General features: G+C 44.0%; 3 protein-coding genes across 8 annotated transcripts in view; all 3 read left to right on the plus strand.

Annotated features, from left to right (window-relative positions):
- Positions 1-3,686, plus strand: part of larp1b (La ribonucleoprotein 1B) — a 40,100-nt gene extending 36,414 nt beyond the window's left edge. For all 6 annotated transcript variants that reach the window (XM_056295252.1, XM_056295254.1, XM_056295253.1 and 3 more), the window contains 2 exons: positions 144-271; positions 1,182-3,686. In XM_056295252.1, coding sequence (XP_056151227.1) covers positions 144-271; positions 1,182-1,457 — 404 coding nt within the window. In that variant the 3' untranslated portion in view covers positions 1,458-3,686. The remainder of the gene's footprint in view (positions 1-143; positions 272-1,181) is intronic.
- Positions 3,687-4,278: 592 nt separating this feature from the next.
- Positions 4,279-7,559, plus strand: pgrmc2 (progesterone receptor membrane component 2). The gene is made up of 3 exons (XM_056295935.1): positions 4,279-4,631; positions 5,814-5,969; positions 6,614-7,559. The coding sequence occupies exons 1-3, from the start codon at positions 4,298-4,300 to the stop codon at positions 6,709-6,711; spliced, it is 588 nt and encodes a 195-aa protein (XP_056151910.1). The 5' UTR covers positions 4,279-4,297; the 3' UTR covers positions 6,712-7,559.
- A 1,878-nt stretch (positions 7,560-9,437) lies between these two features.
- Positions 9,438-21,696, plus strand: asmt2 (acetylserotonin O-methyltransferase 2). The gene is made up of 9 exons (XM_056296171.1): positions 9,438-9,652; positions 9,868-9,958; positions 10,099-10,273; positions 11,478-11,607; positions 15,856-15,924; positions 16,042-16,160; positions 18,912-19,049; positions 19,443-19,565; positions 20,645-21,696. The coding sequence occupies exons 2-9, from the start codon at positions 9,878-9,880 to the stop codon at positions 20,854-20,856; spliced, it is 1,047 nt and encodes a 348-aa protein (XP_056152146.1). The 5' UTR covers positions 9,438-9,652; positions 9,868-9,877; the 3' UTR covers positions 20,857-21,696.
- Positions 21,697-21,858: the final 162 nt, after the last annotated feature.

A 21,858-nucleotide genomic window follows, 5' to 3' on the forward strand; every position in this document is an offset into this window, starting at 1 on the left:
GCCACATGGGTCTCCTTGGGCCTAGTGTGACTGCACATGAGGCTCAGCATGAACCAGGAGGAACCCGGCCTAGCACACTGTGATATTCTCCGGTCACAGGTGTAAAAATAAATAATGTGGTATTTTTTTGCTGCTCTCTCTAGGCCAGCTGTATGGACTGGAAAAGTTCTGGGCCTTCCTGAAGTACTCCCGGATGAAAAACCAGCCCATTGACCCAAAGCTTCAGGAACACCTCGCCAAGTACAAGAACCTGGAGGACTTCAGAGTGGTTGTAAGTGGCCATTGGGCACATAGGCATGAATGAGAGAGGACTCGTATGGCAGCTGTCAGAAAAATGTTAAACGTATATCTTCAAACTTTTAACTGAAAAAAAAAAACTCAAATTGTGTCACATTAGCATGGGAATTTTTTGAAAGTTTACATTGGGTTTTGAATTGGTTACATTGCTTTTTGAGATACAAGATTTTCTCAGCCCATAAAGCATTCAGAGTGAATGACAGCATAAAAAAAATTCCAAATGGCAGCAGACATAAAAGTAAATGTGCAAATTGCAAGTGACATAAAATCGGTACAAATATTGTTTAAGTACTTGACTAACTGCATCAGGGACAAAATGAGGAAGTGGGTGTAATTTTAGCAAGCCTTGCCAATAGTTTGCCACCCACCCCAACCCCCTTTTCCTCATTTTGTTCCTGTTGCCTTTAGTCGAGTACTTTCAAGGTTGTAGGGTTGCACAGTAGAAATCAGGATGTGTCACCAGATTAAAATTTCGGCTCGACATGTCACAATTATATGCAGACTTGAAAGCAAAACCAACCTTCTGAAGATAGCCTATTTATCGTGAAGTCACCATGCTATCAAGCCTATTACAAATTACTTCCAAATGAGCCAACCCCTTCTGAAAACAGTTTTATTTCAGTAAAAGGGAAACAGCAGCATAATGAAATGAGGAAAATTAGACTATTGCAGCCTACAGCTGCAGAGATTCTTAATGCGAAGGGAAGTGGAATCCTGTCAGGGACGGCAATTTTGACAAAACGCAGATGAATGTGTGTTGGCGTACCAGTTGTGTGCATTGCTGTGCATGTGTCAGTACATCCAATGCTCTGTATTTGTGAAGCACTCTACCCTTACCATAATGTGTCCAGTAACCACGATGACTGCTCTGTGTGTGTCACCAGCCCCCCATGGGAGAGGAGGGAGGGAGGAGGAGACATCACTCGTCCTCGGCCGGGGACGAGGGGAGGCGCCGGAGACACCCCTCCAACCCTGTCTCCAAGCCGACGCAGACTGCCAAATCCTCCGCCCCCGCCGGCCAGCACTCTGCAGCCCTCGTGGCACCGGTGCAGAACGCACCCAAAGACAACCCTCAAAAAGCACCAGCCTCAGCCCATGGGAAGAAGGCCGAGCCCGGAGCTGGCAATGCCAAAAAGGATAGCCCCGCACCCAATAAATGAAGCACCCGTATAACCATCCTTCTGACCACCTCATAGGGCGATCTAGAGCAGAGAGTGAGCGGGCACCACTCGGCAGAGTGATGACCACACTGAGCACTCTTTTCAGTGGCATACTGTTTAGGTATGAAGAGACTGCTTAGGATAAATGACTTAAATTGGATTGTTTTTATCAGTGCATTTCATTAAAAAAAAAAAAGAAAAAGAAGCAAGCATAGGCAGCAAGCTTGAATACAGATATCTTTGTGCTCCTAACAGCTCTTAACGTTTACAAAAGAATGCATTCCCTGCATTGTTGCGTTAAAAACTCACGGTTGCCATACTTTTCAACAAGTGTCAACTTGCTTGTTGATCGCCCCAGCCTGTAAACGACTCTACAATGTGGATAGAGCTTGGACTGTTGACCTTTTGATGGTGATTCCTTTTGGCCAAGAGAAGAACTCTCTTAAGTCCTTTTTCGTGCCTTGATTTGATTCATAATAGTGACAGAATGTGATCAGAGACAAAACTGCTCGAATGGTGCATTTGGAAAAATCTGTCTCCCATACGAATAATTTAGGGTTTGAATGTATTGAGACCGACACCGCTTGCGACATTGCTTTCTTATGTAAGTGAAGCGCAGAATGCCTCTGCAGAGCTCTTCTCATGACAATCCACTAAACCAAGATAGCTGCAGTCATAAATTTCCGTTACAGACTGACCCCGAGGCTGCTGCTCAATAGCAGATGGTGCCGTTTTTATTGTGACCGACATGCATCGCAGTTACTTGACAGCAGCGATGTTGGAGTTTTGATTAAAGCCACAGTAGCCGTGTTTCCTTTAATTGTCAAGTATCGTTATGCATGCTCAATAATCCATTCAACTTTCTGTGATTAATTGCCAAGTGAATTTTAAGCGAACTTTTGAAATGTCGCCAAAAAAAAAAAAGCTAATTAGGAGCATTTACATGAACTGCTTTGGAGCGAATTAAGTAAGGTATGCAAACCGTAGTTTCGTCAGAAGTTAGTGGTATAGGCTACGTTACACATGGCGGTAATAAACAGTAGAAGAAGTAGAGGTTGCGAATCGGAAACAAAACCAGTCGCCTTGACCATCTATGAGCGAAAATAGAGACAAAGTCCATTTTATTTGTATAGCCCAATATCACAAATTTTGCCTCAAAGGGCTTTACAGCAACATAACATCCTGTCCTTAGGCCCTCGCATTGGACAAGGAACAACTTTAAAAAAAAAAAACTTTAACTGGGAGCAAAAAAAAAAGAAAAAGGAAGAAACCTCAGGGAGAGCAAGAAGAGGGATCTCTCTCTCAAGGGGTCTTCAGGAATTTGTTTCAATTGGGAAAGTTGTAATTATTCTTTCATGTCAGCTGTCGTTGGCCATGTTTCATGCTTTCCAGAGACGAAGACAAAAGAAATGATGGGAATATCCGGGAAGATGCAGACGGCGGAAACAGTTGATCAGTCACGTTGAGTTAAATGGTCGCTACATCAGAACTTATTCGGCAAAGGTGTTTCCATATCCCCGTTTAGCACATTAACTCTTACCAAAAGCAAAAACCGCCTCAAGCAAGCGTAAAAACGTTTACGAAATTGAGGAAGGTTTTTTTTTTTTTATTATTTTGCCGTTTCTATAAGCATATTCTAATGTGAAACTTTATAATGTGCATAAAAATACGTTCTGGAAACCCGGCTACTGAGACTACAAAATCATTGTTAAATATAATTTGAAATGGGCATCTGTGTTGGAAGCTTTACTTAAACCCAGTTTTTACATCCAGAAGTAGTATAATTTATTGTTTTATTTTCCATTTATTGGATTAATGGAATAGTCTTAGGTTATCATTGCAGTTGTTTTTAACGGCTTTTACAAATGAAGATTTTTAAAAAAATGTTTCAGCTGGAATTATGGGTGTGAGCTAGTAATCGAGTATATTTTAGCTTGAAGTTTACTTTATATTTTTGAGGCTTGGTGCTCTAGAGAGCACTTAATTGATCTTTCATCAATGGACATAAAGAGGTTTTAGTGTTAAATATAAAGAAAAAATGTACATACTATAAAAATCATTTGCTATTCAACCTATTTTTTTTGTTTTGATTTTAAGAACTGATTTGTTTTATTGGTAGTGTGGTTTTTGAGTGTGTCTTAGAATAAAGCAATGCATGTAATGCCAGAGTTTGTTGTCCTGAATTGTAAAATGCAAAAAAATATATAAAACACCAATTGATTGTATAAACTCCTGTTTGTGTGATCCCTTGTGTGCTCCCAATCACTGAAACACCACCGCTTTATTGCGGGCAAGTCTCCTCTTGCAGCATCCAAACCTGAGGAGCAGGTCTCGGTCCCCTGCAGTTCAGGTGGGGGCCACACACACACAGCAGCAGCAGTCACCAGTCATATGGGGTTGAATCTACGAAGGGCCCTCAAAGAAAGTTTTAAGGGCCTCATTTCTGACGCTTTCTAGTCCCATCAAACACACACATACACACACACACAGCGCTGTTATGACGCAGCGTCCAGGTCACGTTTAGATGAGGGATGACGTGGACGTGGCGGCTGAAGACGGCTGAAAATAAAAAGGACTCGTACTGGGGGTGCGGGAGGGGGGGGGGTCCCGGCACACATTAATCCGGCGTACAAACATCCGAGCCGGTAACAAACTAACAAAACAACATAAATAAACTAAGGTGAGACGGAAACGGGAGCGGCAGCCTCTCAACTCCAGACGACCGCGGCGGCTCCCTATCTACGGCGCCCGGAGTTGCAGACGCGGTCCAATCGCGGGCGGGTTAAGGAGCCAGTGGGCGGGCGTTGTGCGAGGAGCGGGGGAGTCGCTGAGCGTGCAGCATGGCGGACGATGGAGACAGTTGGAGCGGAGCGGTCGACGCGAGCGGCGGCTGGGGGCCGATAGACGCGCTGTGTCTGGGCGGCATGTTGCTGGAAATCGGCGTTTTCGTGCTCATAGCGGCGGTCTGCTACGTGGCGTACCGGCGGTTCGGCAGGCGGCACGGCGCCAACGCGGCCCAGGGCGGCGAGGCCTCGACGCTTCCCAAGATGAGAAGGCGTGATTTCACTTTGGAGCAGCTGGGGGAATACGACGGGCTGCAAAACCCCCGGATCCTAATGGCAGTCAATACGAAAGTCTTCGACGTGACCAGCGGCAAAAAGTTTTACGGGAGAGGTGAGGAGCTGTGTGTGTGTCTGTGTGTGTGTGTGTGGGGGGGGGGACACACATCGCGATAGACAACCGGGCGGCTGGCGAGTAACTCCGGCCAAGTTACCCCCGTGTCCTGATCCCGGTTTTGGGCGCAAAGCGTTAGGGGGCTAGCTTAGCCCCCGCTCACGCCTGCCTTTGTCCCGTGTTGTTGAATGGGATGCTAGCTAACGTTAGCCAGCGTTAGCTAGCAGCGCACACGGGCCACGCGTTGTGTTTACTTGGCAGGACGCGTTAGCACGTTTCCTCTTCTTTTTTGTGTTTGTTGTCGTTTATTCTGGGAGGCTTTAACCACGGTACACACTTGTTCGGGGGACGCCGTCGGACTAGCGCGGAACGTCAACAGCTAAGCCCGCCGGCGTGCGCTCGCAAGCTAACTTAACGTTAGATAACAGACGATATCTCGTATCCAGGCGCCACTCAAGATGCGGCAGGGAAGTTACTCAGCGATACCTGTGACTATGTAACTGTAACGCCACTTTCGTTCACGGTAACGTCAGCCGTACTCTTAGACTAGAAATATATACAAGTCATTTAGTTTCCCTGCGTTGCGATTAGACTTGATAACGTGTTTTATTATTATATAGGCATTGTGTGGCCGCTATAACAAACCGATCATTGTGCAATTTAAAAGACGTTTACCCAGTGCTCCGATGGCCGTTTTATCTCGTGGGCAATTGTTCTTGTAGTCCAATGTGCAAGCTGGGACCAAATCTAATCGTGCAAGGGTTTAGTGACGTGATAAGACCGTTTTGCTTAATGGTGGACATGCGAGGATTACTACGCAAAGTAGTATTGTTCAGTTTTCACTTAACGACTGGCTGGAGGAAACCCTCAAGCCTGCAGGTTCTCACGCGCCGGTCAGATGATGCACCCCTGAAATGTGACGGAAGCGTTGAAGCACAGGGTTGACCTAATGCCGCTCAGACAGCAGGCTAACCGGTGTAACTTGTATGTGGTCTGCCAGCCAGCCGCAGCTTCAAAATAAAGGTCGCTTTCCTGTGATTTGCAGACATAAATCGATTAGATGTGCCCGACACCTGCCAGCATTTAGCTGCTGGCTAATGTTAGTCACCGAACTTTGAACAACCTTTCTGGTGCTTTTGTTGCACACTTATTGTGTGTGTTTTTATTTTATTTTTTTTGCAGATGGTCCTTATGGCATTTTTGCAGGCCGGGATGCATCAAGAGGCCTTGCAACATTTTGCCTGGAGAAGGACGCGCTCAGAGACGAATATGACGACTTGTCAGATCTCAGTGCTGTACAGATGGAGAGTGTCAGAGAATGGGAGATGCAGTTCATGGGTAGGAGAGTGTTCTTTCATCAATTTGGAGGCTGCAGAGAACCATATACTGATCAAATATTTGTCACACTGCTCTTAACGCCTCTTTTTTTCCCATATATGCTGATACAGTTTGTATTTCACATAACTCGTTTTTGTCACCCAGCTAAGAAGCTCTCTGCCATGGGCTGATTATTTCCATATGAGCTGGGCTGATTTTGCACAGATGGCTCTTGTGTTTGTTTCCTTATTTGCTCTAAGCGTCTGATCCATCACTACAGGAGCATGCACTACTTCTCTGTTAACTCTCATGCACAGCATTCATTGCAGCATTTTATCATTCTTATCACATTAGGATAATGTAATATGTAACATTAGAAATGTTGCTCTATTCAAAATGTTCTATTCAGAATGGTTGTATTGGACTGGATCAAATCATCTCCTACAACTTTGACTGCATTCAAACAAAACATTTCCCTCTAGATTAAAAAGGCAGTAGGTGGGGTACCACAGCTGCATCCAGACTACCACAAGTGATAGAAGCCAGCTGAACATAGGCTAAATGCAAACAATACTATTTCATAATGCATTAAAAAAAAAGCCTTTGTTTAGGTTAAAAAGATGACAGGGTTCCCTTCTAACTCCTTGTCCTACTGACACTTCCAGAAAAATATGATTACGTCGGGAGGCTTCTGAAACCCGGGGATGAACCGTCGGAGTACACGGATGAAGAGGACATCAAGGACCACCTTAAACATGACTGAAGGTGTCCCATCAACATGACCAAAGCCAGGAGCCCAAACGGCTGCGACAGACCGCCCGCACTCCCCCGAAATGTTCCCCCACCTCACCCCTACACCCCCCAGCCCACCTACCCCTCACCCCTCCTCTCTACCGCCCCAATCCATCCGGTATATTGGCTGTTCTGGAAGAGCAGGACTCAGTCTGTCAGCCCCCGCCCATACTCCAACCCGCCAACCTCTCTTCATTCGGTGCCCAGACCTCCCTCTTTCTTGGTCCTGCAAGATTGCCGCTGCCAAACATAAACAAACAAAACGAGCAAACAGTGATTGAGAACCTTGGTGGGGACCTTGAATAACTGTCATGTATTAAGGGAAGGGGTTTGTTTGCAGGTTGCATTCGTAAAGGAAGCAAAGCAACAAAGCATTTTACTCTGTTGTCTACCTGTGTGTGTAGGGGGGGTACCCCCTGAATATCGTATAATCACGTTCGCCATTGAGCATGTGGCAGTGGAATGGTGAGAGTTGGTCTCGCAGGGTCAGAAACTATCATTGGGGCCTTGGGATGTGGAATGGTGTTTCTCTTCTCCTATTTAGTCGCCTGGCAAACAAACTGCATCAGCTTCTCGAAAGCTTATCAATCATTTTTTTTTGTTTTTGTTTTTATTTGGGGAAAAAAGCTTTCCTTGATTTGTTGTTTTTATTTTTCCAACCCCTGTTGAAAGGGCAGTTCTGGGGCCTAACCAAAGGCAATGGGGAGGGGCTTTGCATATTCCTGTTTTTGTAGTGTATGCACTACTAGATTTGTTTGTTTGTCACCATGTGATTGTATTTGTTGTAGCTTAGTGGGAGGGTATGGGAGGGGTGGGTCGTGGGGGTGGTGTCCCTGCCATTTAAAATCTATTTTGAATAGCTTCGAACCGAGTGAATAGATGATCGGGAATACAAAGGGAAGGTCAAAACGCAGATGTAATCAATCAACTCAGTTGTTTACATGCCTCTCGCAAACCAGCTGCAAGTCTGTAGAATCCCTCCCCCTGAAAAAAATGGTCAAAGTATTAATTGTGCCTTATTTTGTTTGTTGTATACAACTTAAGTCCTGACCGGTCTAAGAGAAGAAGAGGCTTTGTTGGAGTAGCTAGTTGGAACCGACTTTCTCACAGAGAAGTTTTGAGAACGGTGACTTCCAGCCTCCTAGACTTGGTCTTGCCCCCAGGCTTTAAAAATTAAGGCATGCATTTTTGTTGGTCTGCGCCGTGGTCCTCCACGCACAGACAGTACAGTAATACTCTTCCTGACTTCACATCTTTGTAAATAGACCGTATCAAGTACTCAGTGTTACTGCCATATTTATGTAGTTGATAAACTCCATATATATTGCTATGTCGTACTGGCCAAAACCCCCAGAGTTGTTGTTTTTCTTCTTTTTTTCTTTTCTTTTGTTTCCATTATTTTCTAGGTTCTTTTTAAATGTGGGTAAGTTTAAAAAAGAAGCGTTTCAAAAAAAATAAGTGCTGCGGGTGGGAATGGGGTCTGTTCTCGCAAAATTTTTTGGAGAGACACTGCTTTTCCTGTAAATATATCTATCATTTTCTTGAAGCATGTGCAACAGTGTGAGCTATGCCGAACTCCCACCATGTCATGTATTTAAACGTCTGTGTGTGTGTGTGTGTGCGCGTGTGCGTGCGTGCGTGAGTGCGTGTGTGTGTATGTGTGTGTCTGCGCGACAGAGGCAAAGTAAGGGACTTGTTCATGCATAATAAATTGATTTGGTTAATAATTTTAGATGTCCAGAGTTTCTTTTTATTTTTTATATTTTAGTGTTAACATGATTTGATCAACCAAAGACAAAAGTAGTGAATGCAAATGTTTCATCATTCATTGTTTGTTAGGCTATTAAGTCTTAGCTGCAGTGATCCTCCGCCTCTTATCTGAGCTGTAAGCACTCCACCAATATTCAGTGTGTATATATGTATATATATATATATAATATTTACAGGCAGTAATGGAATGGTAAGTAAAAATAAATTTGTCAAACTATTTATAGTGCAGCTATTTACTTACCTGTGCAAAGAAAATTTGCTTCAGGCATGTTATTCTTCCCAAGGTTAATTTATGCAAAAAACCGACCAGGTCTGTGGTAGTTGTACTTTTATTTCCAGGCGTGTATGAATAGACAGAATGTCAAAAGACAATATTTTTTTGGCTTTTTCAACACAGGGGATTTAACCTCATACAACTTCACTATTTTATGACTTAATTTGAGGCAGTTATTTCAGTGTCTATACTTCAGAGGGAATCATCTTTTGTAAGTATCGGTATCCTTTGGTCAATGATTATTATTTAAACATACCTGCATTTATACCCCCCCCCCCCAAATTAGATAGGGATGGTCGAGGGAGATAGGAAGGGCAGGGGAGAGAGAGGGGATAACACGCAGCCAAGGGCCCGGGCCGGATTCGAACCCAGGCCGCTGCGTTAAGGACTCAGCCTTATGTGGTACGCGCCCTACCAGGTGAGCCACCGCGGCGCCCCCGTGGTTGCTTATTTCTCCCTTATAAAAAGGAATTTCAGTCTCACAGGACTTAAAATACACGGTCATGGCATCGAGACCATTATAGGCTGCGATGAGACTGCTCAATAGCGCCACCCCTTCTCGAGGTTTAACCCGGAATAACCCCAACTGTGCGCGCGCGCGTGTCGGAACTACCAACTGTATCAGCACTATTCTGTGATCGGTCGCAAAAGCGGAGACCACCGACGCTCAGTCCGAGTATCCATCCAGAGATCTGCAGAGAAGGCGGCGGCGATGAGCTCAGCGACCATTTCGGAGGGCTCAGATCGGCGTCAGCGCTAGACCACCGACATCTTGCCTTTTTTACATAACCAACTGCAAATTTGCGAATCTTTGAGCGGACGGAGTCCCGCATCTCTCGAGGCGTCGGCGTGCAGCGCGTTCCATCCGGTGAGTTCTAACGACGCGTGTTTTGACGTTTCGTGCACGCAAAACGCTTTGGTGTCTGACACGACGCGATTCGACTGTAAAAGCTGCAACCTCAGCGTTAAAAAATAAAGATACAAACCAAGTCGCGTGTCTTCCTATACGGCTGTTTCATATATTAGAAGCTGTCCTATTCCTTTGGCAGTAGTTGCTCTGCTCTGATTTCTGTTCGTCTGCAGCCTTGGAGTAATGGCAGAACAACTATCCCAGAGTGAACTGGACTATCCCTTCAAACTTCTGGAGTATTTCAATGGCTTCAGGATTTCCAAGGTTTCTAACATGCACCGCCTGTGAAGCTTATTCATCAAATAATATCCGCAAATTGGCCTGCAATAACGATATTAACACACAGCACGTTTTGTTTTTTTGGGTTTTTTTGTGAATTGTGGTCCACCCTGTATGATTGCAAGGTGATCTTTACAGCCTGTGAACTGGGAGTTTTTGACCTTCTGCTGGGATCCCAGAGGCCTGTGAGTGCAGGGCACCTCGCCCAGGAGCTGGGAACCAGTGTGGACGGGATGGAGCGGCTGCTGGATGTCCTGGTGGGCATCGAAATCCTGGATGTGGAGACAGTTGATGGGACAGGTGATGTCCACTATGGTATTGAACTACAAAACAATGCAGATTCAAATCCAGACCTCCTTGTTATGGGACAATCTACACCCAGGGTAGCGCCATGCTTTAGTCTTACAAGGCTTCATTCGGCTAGTGCTCAAGTTGATAGTTGTGAAGGTCCAAATGTAGACTATAATAGTGCTACCCATCTCCAGCAGGAGGAGAGGGGCTTACATTGTGAAGTGCCTTGGAATCAGTATCTGTGAAAAGATCAAAACGTGTTAAAAGGTAAATGGAAAGGAATTCCTTACCTCACCGAAATCCATTTTGTTATATTCGAACAAATGACCTGCAGTTTCTTCTAAACCCTAACTGACACGTCATAACTATGATTTTTTTTTAGGTCAGTGAGTCAAGTCAAGTCAATTTTATTTATATAGCCCAATATCACAAGTTACACATTTGCCTCAAGGGGCTTTACAGCAACACAACATCCTGTCCTTAGACTCTTGTATCGGATAAGGAACAACTAAAAAAAAAACAACAAAAAAAACCTTTAACAGGGAGAAAAAATAGGAAGAAACCTCAAGGAGAGCAGCAGAGGAGAGATCTCTCTCCCAAGATGGACAACGTGCAATGGATGTTGTGTTTACACAATTTACAGAATACAACATTGAAAGAGGATAACAGAATTATAATGGAATTACAAAATTTATGGAGAATATGATGAGCAGGATGCCTGAAGGAAATATAAAAGTCACTAAGCAGCCCTGGTACTATGTTTTGTTAGCTCACTTTATGCCCTGTGTTGTCATTCCTTTCAGCAACTGGATGAAAATTGTTTTCCAGAGGGATCTGCAAAAAAAAGTAGCTTGATGTTAAATTCTTAAATCACTCAAATTACAAACAAATGCAATAGCAAGGAATGCAAGGGTCAGAACCACAGTGACCCGGCAATTTTTGTGTGACCATAGAAAGACTAGAAGAGAAAAGAGCCAGGGAAAGAAATGACGTGAAAAGAAATTGAACAGGAAATTGCGAAAGGATGACAATTTCCTGCTTATTCCTCATAACTTTTGACATCTTAGATCAATCTCAAAATGAGGCTAATATGCGATTTGTTTTGTATTTGAAAGTGTATTTCGATATGTTTTGCTGCTGATGGCAACACGTTTCCCTCTTCGGGACAATTGATGCGTTTAAGTGTATGTTATTTTTTTCTTTGCTGACCCAGTTTCCTACAGTAGCACTGATGTGGCAAACCTTTACCTGGCCAAAGGCAGTGCAAAATCTCTTCATGATATGATCCTTTACCAGTCCCAAACCATCTACCCGCTGTGGAGCAACATGGTGGACGCTGTGAGGTATGTGCACTGAAATGACCCGCAGGAAAGAACAGCAGACACACTCACATAACTCAATTTGTTTATTCTTGTTTACCTTTGTTTTAACCAAGGTACAAAAAACGCTGCGGGTTGTTATCACACGCCTTGATTAAGACACTGCTGAAACAATGCTGGGCTGTTGGAGTGTCAGTGTATCTACATTGACTTTATCCGCACCTTACCAAGCCTGAGGTGTGAAGGAATTGATTCATTTACAATAGCTCAAATGATTAAAAACAAAGATTAAGATGACTATTCCAGTGATATCTCCCACTATGCAAAATCTAATATGGTATGACTTGGTGACTTGCTGATTAGCACTGTCAATTATCAGCAGGAGGGTATTCTCTCCTAGTTGCTTGGATTTAATTTATGGTGCTCCTTTTTCCTCCCATAGAGCAAAGACTTGCATGCCAGGTGAGCTTGGGACTCAAAAGTACTACTTGATCTACTACTACTACTACTTTTGGCTGCTCCCATTAGGGGCCGCCACAGCGGATCCATCTGTTTCCATTTCTTCCTGTCCTCTGCATCTTCCTCTGTCACGCCAGCCACCTGCATGTCCTCACCACATCCATAAACCTCCTCTTTGGCCTTCCTCTTTTCCTCTTCCCTGGCAGCTCCATATTCAGCATCCTTCTCCCAGTATACCCAGCATCTCTCCTCCACACATGTCCAAACCATCTCAATCTTGCCTCTCCTGCTTTGTCTCCAAACTGTCCAACCTGAGCTGTCCCTCTTAGTATACTCATTCCTAATCCTGTCCTTCTTCGTCACTCCCAATGAAAATCTTTGCATCTTCAACTCTGCCACTTCCAGCTCCGCCTCCTGTCTTTTCATCAGTGCCACCATCTCCAAACCATACAACATAGCTGGTCTCACTACCATCTTGTAAACCTTCCCTTTAACTCAAATCACTCCTGACACTCTTCTCCACCCTGCCTGCATGCTCTTCTTCACCTCTCTTCCACACTCCCCATTGCTTTCAACAGTTGACCCCAAGTATTTACACTCATATGCCTTCATCACCTCTACTCCTTGCATCCTCACCATTCCTCTGTCTTCCCTCTCGTTTACGCATATGTATTCCGTCTTGCTCCTGCTGACTTTCATTCCTTTTCTCTCCAGTGCATACCTCCACCTCTCCAGGCTCTCCTTAACCTGCACCCTACACTCCCTACAGATAACAATGTCATCCACGAAGATCATAGTCCACGGAGATTCCTGCCTGATCTCGTCCGTCAACCTGTCCATCATCAAACAAGAAAGGGCTCAGGGCTGATCCTTGATGTAATCCCACCTCGACCTTGACCCCCTCTATCATTCCTACCATACACCTCACCACTGTCACACTGCCCTCATACATATCCTGCACCACTCCTACATAATTCTTTGCCACTCCCGACTTCCTCATACAATACCACACTTCCTCTCTCGGCACCCTGTCATATGCTTTCTCTGAATCCACAAAGACACAATTTAACTCCTTCGGACCTTGTCTATACTTCTCAATTAACATTCTAAAAGCAAACATCGCATCTGTAGTGCTCTTTCATGGCATGAAACTATACTGCTGCTCACTGATAATCACTCTTAACCTAGCTTCTATTACTCTTTCCCATATCTTCATGCTGTGGCTGATCAACTTTATACCTCTGTAGTTACTACAGTTCTGCACATCACCCTTATTCTTGAAAATCGGTACCAGTATGCATCTTCTCTACTCAGGCATCCTCTCACTTTCTAAGATTGTGTTAAACAATCTAGTGAAAAACTCCACTGCCATCTCTCCTAAACACCTCCATACCTCCACAGTATGTCATCTGGACCAACCGCCTTTCCACTCTTCATCCTCTTCATAGCTGCCCTCACTTCTTCCTTGCTAATCCACTGCACTTCCTGATTCACTATCCCCACATCATCCAACCTTCTCTCGCTCTCATTTTCTTCATTCATCAGTCCCTCAAAGTACTCCTTCCACCTTCTCAGCACACTCCTCGCTTGTCAGCACATTTCAATCTCTATCTTTGATCACCCTAACCTGCTGCACATCCTTCCCAGCTCGGTCCCTCTGTCTAGCCAATCGGTACAAGTCCTTTTCTCCTTCCTTAGTGTCTAACCTGTCATACAACTCACCATACGCCTTTTCCTTTGCCTGTGCCACCTCTCTCTTTGCTTTATGCCGCATCTCCTTGTACTCCTGTCTACTTTCTTCATCTCTCTGACTATTCTACTTCTTCGCCAACCTCTTTCTCTGTATACTTTCCTGTACTTCCTCATTCCACCACCAAGTCTCCTTGTCTTCCTTCTGCTGTTCAGATGACACACCAAGTACCTTCCTATATGTCTCCCTCACTACTTCTGCAGTGGTTGCCCAGCCATCCGGCAACTCTTCACTACCACCCAGTGCCTGTCTTAACTCCTGCCTGAACTCCACACAACAGTCTTCCTTCTTCAACTTCCACCATTTGATCCTTGGCTCTGCCTTTGCTCTCTTCCTCTTCTTGGTTTCCAAAGTCATCCTGCAGACCACCATTCGATGCTGCCTAGCTACGTTCTCCCGTGTCACCACCTTGCAGTCTCCAATCCCTTTCAGATTGCGCCTCCTGCATAAGATATAGTCCACCTGTGTGCACTTTCCTCCACTCTTATATGTCAGTCTGTGTTCCTTCCTTTTCTTGAAATATGTATTCACCACAACCATTTCCATCCTTTTCGCAAACTCCACCACCATCTGTCCTTCCACATTACTCGCCTTGACACCATACCTACCCATCACCTCCATATCACCTCTGTTCTCTTCACCATCATAGCCATTGAAGTCCACTCCGATCACCACTCTCTCCTCCTTGGGTACACTCTCCACCACTTCATCCAACTCACTCCAGAATTCTTCTTCCTCTTCCATCTCACACTCAACTTAAAAGTACTACGTGATAATAATTATTAATGGAAGGGGAATTGATTGGGTGTCTATATGGGGGCCCTGTGATGGACTAGCAACCTGCCCAGGTTGTTGTCCCATGACTAAAACATGCTGGGATCGGCTGCGAACCCCCAATGACCCTGAAACAGTTTAAGCATTTGGCCACTGAACAAGGATGAGCACTGACCCGGAAACCTGGCTAAAGTATTAAAGGGGAAAAGGAGGTTGGCAATTCTTTATATATTTTGGAGCACAACCTGCCATAGATTTGTTGGTACAGTTATATTTCAAAAAATACCCCAGAGTCTTGCAGCTGAATAGTTTCCAAGACCACTTTGAAACACTTTCAGTTTGTGTTCTCAGCACAACTTCTCACCCCAGTACAAGTTCAAGTTAGTTTACACAGACACTTGATTTAGATGCAACACATGCTTGCTAAGTAAGTTCTATATAAAGTGAGCTATCTTTCTCCCAACAGTAACACACCTCTCCAGGTCTTGGAGTACAGCAGGGAGTGGTCTTAGTGGAGGCATACCTCAGTTGTTCTTCATCACACTAACAATGTGAGGCTTGAAACAAAGCGACCAGTTTGTCAGGCTTTACATAGTTTGCCAAATATTTCTTTAAGAATGGTCGGGCGTCCCTACAGACACAATTGGCCATGTCTGCGGGTGGGAAGCCGGATGTGGGTATGTGTCCTGGTCACTGTACTAGCACCTCCTCTGATCAGTCTGTTTGGGGGGGGGGACTGGGGGGAATAGCGTGATCCTCCCATGCGTGATCCTCCCATTGTGATCCTCCCAGCGTGATCCTCCCATCCTCCCCCTGGTAAAACTCCTCACTGTCAGGTGAAAAGCGGCTGGCGACTCCACATGTATCGGAGGAGGCATGTGGTAGTCTGCAGCTCTCCCCGGATTGGCAGAGGGGGTGGAGCAGCAACCGGGACAGCTCAGAAGAGTGGGGTAATTGGCCAAGCACAATTGGGGAGAAAAATGAGGAAAAATCCTAAAAATTAAAAAAAAAAAAAACTCTATCCATTATACCCTTACCTGTAAGTGTAACTAAACAAGATAAATCTTAATTCAACTAAACGGTAGCCCAAATTCAACTAGACCTTGATTTGATTTGTGACGTACAGCTCCAGACCGACTACAGTTAGGAAGGAAAGAGCTCACTCGCCTTGAATCGGGCTTTATGCAGAATTTAACTCTCTAATCGGGCACACATTGTGAGTTGCCGGCTGAGTTGCCATCATTTCCATTGGTTTGAATAGAGGTTGACTGTCCTATTGCTTAACACAGGGAAGGGAAGAACCAAAATGAGAGGACCTTCGGCCTTCCAGCTGAGGACATTTTCCAAGCTATTTACAGGTCGGCAGGGATTTCCCTTGTACCGGATGCATTATTCTTACAGCTTCAGATGTTCAGAAGAGCTGAAAATGTTTAATTCATGTGACACTTTGCTTGATCATAAAATAAACCATTCAGATCTGAAGAGGAGATGCTGAAGTTCATGGGTCTGATGAACTCGTCGTGGGTTCTTGATGGTCAGGACATCGCGACAGCGTTCAACCTCTCCTCCTTTAAGACGGTGGTCGATCTTGGAGGTAAGATCCTGACTCAGAACACACAGGAATCAGGACAGCCAATATGTCCCGTATATAGGACATCCACTGTGTTCAGCACATCTGTGTCCATCAGCGGTGAAGGTAATCCAGCGTCGCATTGCGTTGCATTGCATCAGGATCACATTTAATCAGAAATGCGTTCATGCTGCTGAAAACTATATGCACACAAAAAGACACTCTGGCATAGTCATGATGGGATTGAACCACTTGGATTTGGTTACCAACTGCAGGATTACAACTTGAATTTTCATTTACAACTTTTAACACTGAAATAGCTCTTACCCTAGGAGACCTTAAAAAAACCTGGTAAAAATTATCTTTTTTTTTTAGTTTCTACATCTACATACATATATTACCAATGTATTGGTGTAGTAAAGCCAATGTCGGGAACAACCTTCATCACAGTGTCGTTACGATGACAAGGCAAGGACTAAACCTCTTTGTTCAAAATGAACAAACTTGTGTGAGAATAAAAAAAACACATTTGATGTATTGGATGTGACCCCCGGGGTGAGACAGCTGATTCACCAGAAGAATCCGGGGCCATGTAGACAGGCAACACTTCCAGCAAGAGGCGACAAAGTCACATACAGAGACGGAAATATAAGTTGAGATGTTTCTTGCTTGCGGGCATCTAATTTGTTCACTAAGCTCAGTCGGGCCGAGTCCCTCCCTTTGACACTTATCCGTAGCACCCATATTTTGCAGTTATTTATTTTACAGACTGAAATATGCGATGACACAACTGATTTGGCAAGCCCAAGTGTGCCATGTATTCACATCACAGAAACTAACGTAACGTCATGATTATTGATTTTGCACAGTTTCTGCTCCTAGCATCAGCATGATCTCATTATTTCAGACCGTGAGTTTAAGAGGAATTTAGGTGGAAAATTGAATTTTAAGAAACACTGTGTTCGTACCACTCGCAAAAGTATGTGTATTTTAAATTGTGGGGTAGGTTTGTGGAATAGTCTAGATGAAGAACTCAAGGAAAGCACAAGTTTAAATCAATTTAAAAAGAGGTACAAAAAAAATTTTTTTTAGTGGTACAAGGACAAGGAGGAGGTTTTGCTCCTCTCATGACCGTGACACCTATGGTGGATACTGTTATTGTTATTTTTTGGAAGTCATTTTTATTGCTTTCTTTATTTTTTGTTTTTGTTGTTTTATTTTTTATTTTTAAGTGTAGAGAAGGCCAGAAGAAGTTACATTGTGTCTTTGTAGATTTAGAGAAAGCATATGACAGGGTGCCGAGAGAGGAGGTGTGGTATTGTATGAGGAAGTCGGGAGTTGCAGAGAAGTATGTACATAGGAGTGGTGCAGGATATGTATGCGGGCAGTGTGACAGTGATGAGGTGTGCGGTTGGAATGACGGATAGGTTTAAGGTGGAGGTGGGATTACATCAAGGATCGGCTCTGAGCCTTTTCTTGTTTGCAATGGTGATGGACAGGTTGGCGGATAAGATCAGGCAGGAGTCTCCGTGGACTATGATGTTCGCGGATGACATTGTGATCTGCAGGGAGAGTAGGGTGCAGGTTGAGGAGAGCCTGGAGAGGTGGAGGTATGCACTGGAGAGAAGAGGAATGAAAGTCGGTAGGAGCAAGACGGAATACATATGTGTGAATGAGAGGGAGGACAGAGGAATGGTGAGAATGTAAGGAGTAGAGGTGATGAAGGTGTATGAGTGTAAATACTTGGGGTCAACTGTCCAAAGTAATGGGGAGTGCAGAAGAGAAGTGAAGAAGAGAGTGCAGGCAGGGTGGAGTGGGTGGAGAAGAGTATCAGGAGTGATTTGCGACAGAAGGGTATCAGCAAGTGTTAAAGGGAAGGTTTACAAGATGGTAGTGAGACCAGCTATGTTGTATGGTTTGGAGACAGTGGCACTGACGAAAAGACAGGAGGCATAGCTGGAGGTGGCAGAGTTAAAGATGCTAAGATTTTCATTGGGAGTGATGAAGAAGGACATGATTAGGAACGAGTATATTAGAGGGACAGCTCAGGTTGGACGGTTTGGAGACGAAGCAAGAGAGGCAAGATTGAGATGGCTTGGACATGTGTGGAGGAGAGATGCTGGGTATATTGGGAGAAGGATGCTGAATATGGAGCTGCCAGGGAAGAGGAGAAGAGGAAGGCCAAAGAGGAGGTTTATGGATGTGGTGAGGGAAGACATGCAGGTGGCTGGCGTGACAGAGGAAGATGCAGAGGACAGGAAGAAATGGAAACAGATGATCCGCTGTGGTGACCCCTCACGGGAGCAGCCAAAAGTAGTAGTAGTAGTAGTAGTAGTAGTATTTTTATTGCTTTTTTTTTTTTTATTGAGTCATTGTGAGATAGATATTGAGAATGACATACTCTGATGTGTGAAAAACTAAGTTTATTATTTAGGTTTATTAATTGAGCATTAGAGAGGGGGCAGGAAATTATAAGCCATAACTTCATCCTGCTCCTTTTCCAACATATAATTTTTGTTGGATTCTCTATTGAGAATTCTTGTTGAATTCTTCTGGTTTTATTTTTATCATTTGTTTTTTTTTTATGTTTGGTCGTTTTTTTTCTTTTATTTTGCATGTTCAAAATAAAGACATTTGCATTTGACATTTGAGGCAAGTTGAAGGAATTTGATATCTGGTTTTCGAATAGGAAATTCTCACTGACATGATATCTTAATAATACTGAATGGCATTGAATAAACGGTATTGTTGTTGTTGTTGTTGTTGTTGTCCCAGGCTGTTCCGGTGCCTTTGCCCGTGTGATGGCCAAGGCGTACCCCTCGTCCTCTGTCACTGTGTTTGACCTCCCCCAAGTAGTGGAGACAGCCCAGAAGCACTTCTCTGAAGAGGACGATACTATTATATTTCAAGCTGGCGAGTCTCTTTAAAAACACAACGGCAAAAAACAACAACACTTGAAAGATCTGTTATTTCACTGCAAAACGTTGTGCATTATGTATTTGTAATGGAAAATAGAAAAATTATGCAATACATTTGATTTCAATGTGCTTCACTACACAAACCAACTTAATTAAGTTAACTTTCCATTGTGTTGTATGTCTGTGCAAGTGTTGCTTTTCCATCAAAGAGGACAATGGTAAAACCGTGTCTACTGTGCAGTGGCATGAATGTGTTTCAGATTTACTGTGTGATTTGTTTGTGCTAGCCTTGATAATATTCCATTTATCAAGTCCCACAGCTTTAATTTAACTGTCTTGAGAATAAATTAATCTGTTTTTTTTTCTTGTCTTTGTTTTTTTTATGCAGGTGATTTCTTTGATGGGGACATCCCGTCTGCTGACCTCTATATTCTGGCAAGAATCATTCATGACTGGAATGAAGACAAATGCCTTAAACTGCTGAAGAAGGTCTATGAAAACTGCCAACCAGGTGTGTGTGTGTGTGTGTGTGTGTGTGTGTGTGTGTGTGTGTGTGTGTGTGTGTGTGTGTGTGTGTGTGTGTGTGTGTGTGTGTGTGTTCGTATACATGTCATTCTGCAAATATAGAGATCGTCAGTGTTCATTATTCTGTACTTGGATGTTTTGAAGCATTGCATCATAGAGTCTGGCTTCAGCTTTAAAAAGGAAGGGGTATTAAGGGGCCATCACTGAATCGGTCCGGTGTATCATGCGAAGATTATACAGGAGAGAATGAGCTGCACGGAATACTTAATGTCCGTCAGTCACAGTGAACTTAGAGGATTTGACAATGAAACTAAAAAATATCACAAGAATACTAAGCCTGCCCCTCCCCTGTGGCCCCTCCCCAAGGCACTGCTCTAAATCATACGATTTACACAAGTGCTTTATTTTCTTGCATTTAGGGGTCTTGACATTGCACCCATCATCATTACATCCATGCATACTCTTAAATATACGAAACATACCATACACCTAGGATTGAGATATACTTTTTTTTTAACCCCTTGGGGAAATTCATTCTCTGCATTTAACCCATGCTGGCTGTGTAGCTAGGAGCAGTGGGCAGCTGCAGTGCAGCGCCCGGGGACCAACTCCAGTTCTTCTTTCCATTGCCTTGGTCACGGGCACAGACAGAAGTATTAACCCTAACATGCATGTCTTTTTGATGGTGGGGGGAAACCGGAGCACCCGGAGGAAACCCACGCAGACACAGGGAGAACATGCAAACGCCACACAGAAAGGACCTGGGATGGCCTGGGGTTCAAACCTAGGACCTTCTTGCTGTGAGGCAACAGTGCTAACCACTGGGCCACTGTGCTGCCCAAGAAATTCATGCTTATTTTCATTAAGTATTTTATTTTGTATGTAGACACACACGGCCTTATGGAGTTTACGCTTACAGTACGTGACAAAACCCGGATCTGTAAATCACAATAATACACTAGAGTCATTTTTGATCAAGCAAATAATCTTTGGCTGGAGCCCACAGCAACATATATCATGTCACTGTTCATTTCTGAATGTGTCTCGTTTCTCCTGCCGGGGTAGGTGGAGGGATCCTGCTGGTGGAGGCGATGCTTTTTGAGAACAGGCGAGGACCTGTCATGGCTCAGATCTTCTCCCTTAACATGCTGGTGCAGACGGAGGGCAGGGAGCATCCGCCCTCCCAATACTCTGCCATGCTCACCACAGCCGGCTTCCAGGACATTCAGGTCTGCCGGACAGGGAAGTCCTATGATGCTATTCTTGCCATCAAATGAATTTTAACAAGTGCTGTTTCTACAAGACTTTGACGGTGACTGGCAGGGTTGTTGTGCAGGCCCGGAAAGACTGAATGGCATCCGAAGTTTTGGAATTTGATTTAAATCATGGTTGTGTGGGGAAAAACCTGTTGTTCAGACCCAGTACGCACAACTCTGAATCTCTCTTTGGTCCTAACTCTTCCGCATACTGTGATGTTTTGATAATTCTTTGATAGCATTAGGTCTAGCTGTACCCAGCTTGCATACACAAGTCAAAAGGGGAAATTTCTACGAAAGGAGTTTGGCATTCAAATCCCCCGCTGTATGTTTTGCTATTGTGATAACAGTATTTGTGGTATCTCTTTTCTAGGTCCGAGGTCAACATGACCGTGTTACCAATTGACTTCCTTGCACCAAGCTCAGGTTCCGCCACTATTCAAACTCGTATTGTTGGCGTGTTGCACACGTCAAGGTCTACAGGGCCCACATTCTTGTTAAAAGATTATTTTGTCTACAGCTGCGCCTTTTCGTATTGCACTGAGTCCCCCCCTGCCGCCCCCCCAATCGGTGTGTTTACAACATGTTGAACTCTTAGTCACAGTAAGGACAGTCAAGTCTAGGCTTGTATTTTTTTTATTTTTACCGACTGCACGTTTCACTAATGAGGTATGAATGTGTAACGAAGACAAAACATCACTCATTCATAGATCAGATATTAGATAGCTATATATATATATATAAGGTCTGTGTTTTTAAGCACTTCGTTGTGAATGATAACTTGCATGCATCCAGCTACTGACATATTCATCTGAATAAGCTTCTTTTTTATTATTAAATAAACGGATATGCACAGGGGAAGACGCTAAAGTATTACATTGTTGGTGCTCTATTTCCATTTATTCCGTCACAAGGTTTGCTCGAATCTGCTGCTGAAAATACATCTCTGGCATATTGTAATTACTTCGATGGAATAATATTTGTTTTATCATAAGAGAACCCATAACCGGATTACACTTTGTA

This window comes from Lampris incognitus, chromosome 16 (assembly GCF_029633865.1).
Source record: "Lampris incognitus isolate fLamInc1 chromosome 16, fLamInc1.hap2, whole genome shotgun sequence".
Taxonomy (NCBI): Eukaryota; Metazoa; Chordata; class Actinopteri; order Lampriformes; family Lampridae; genus Lampris; species Lampris incognitus.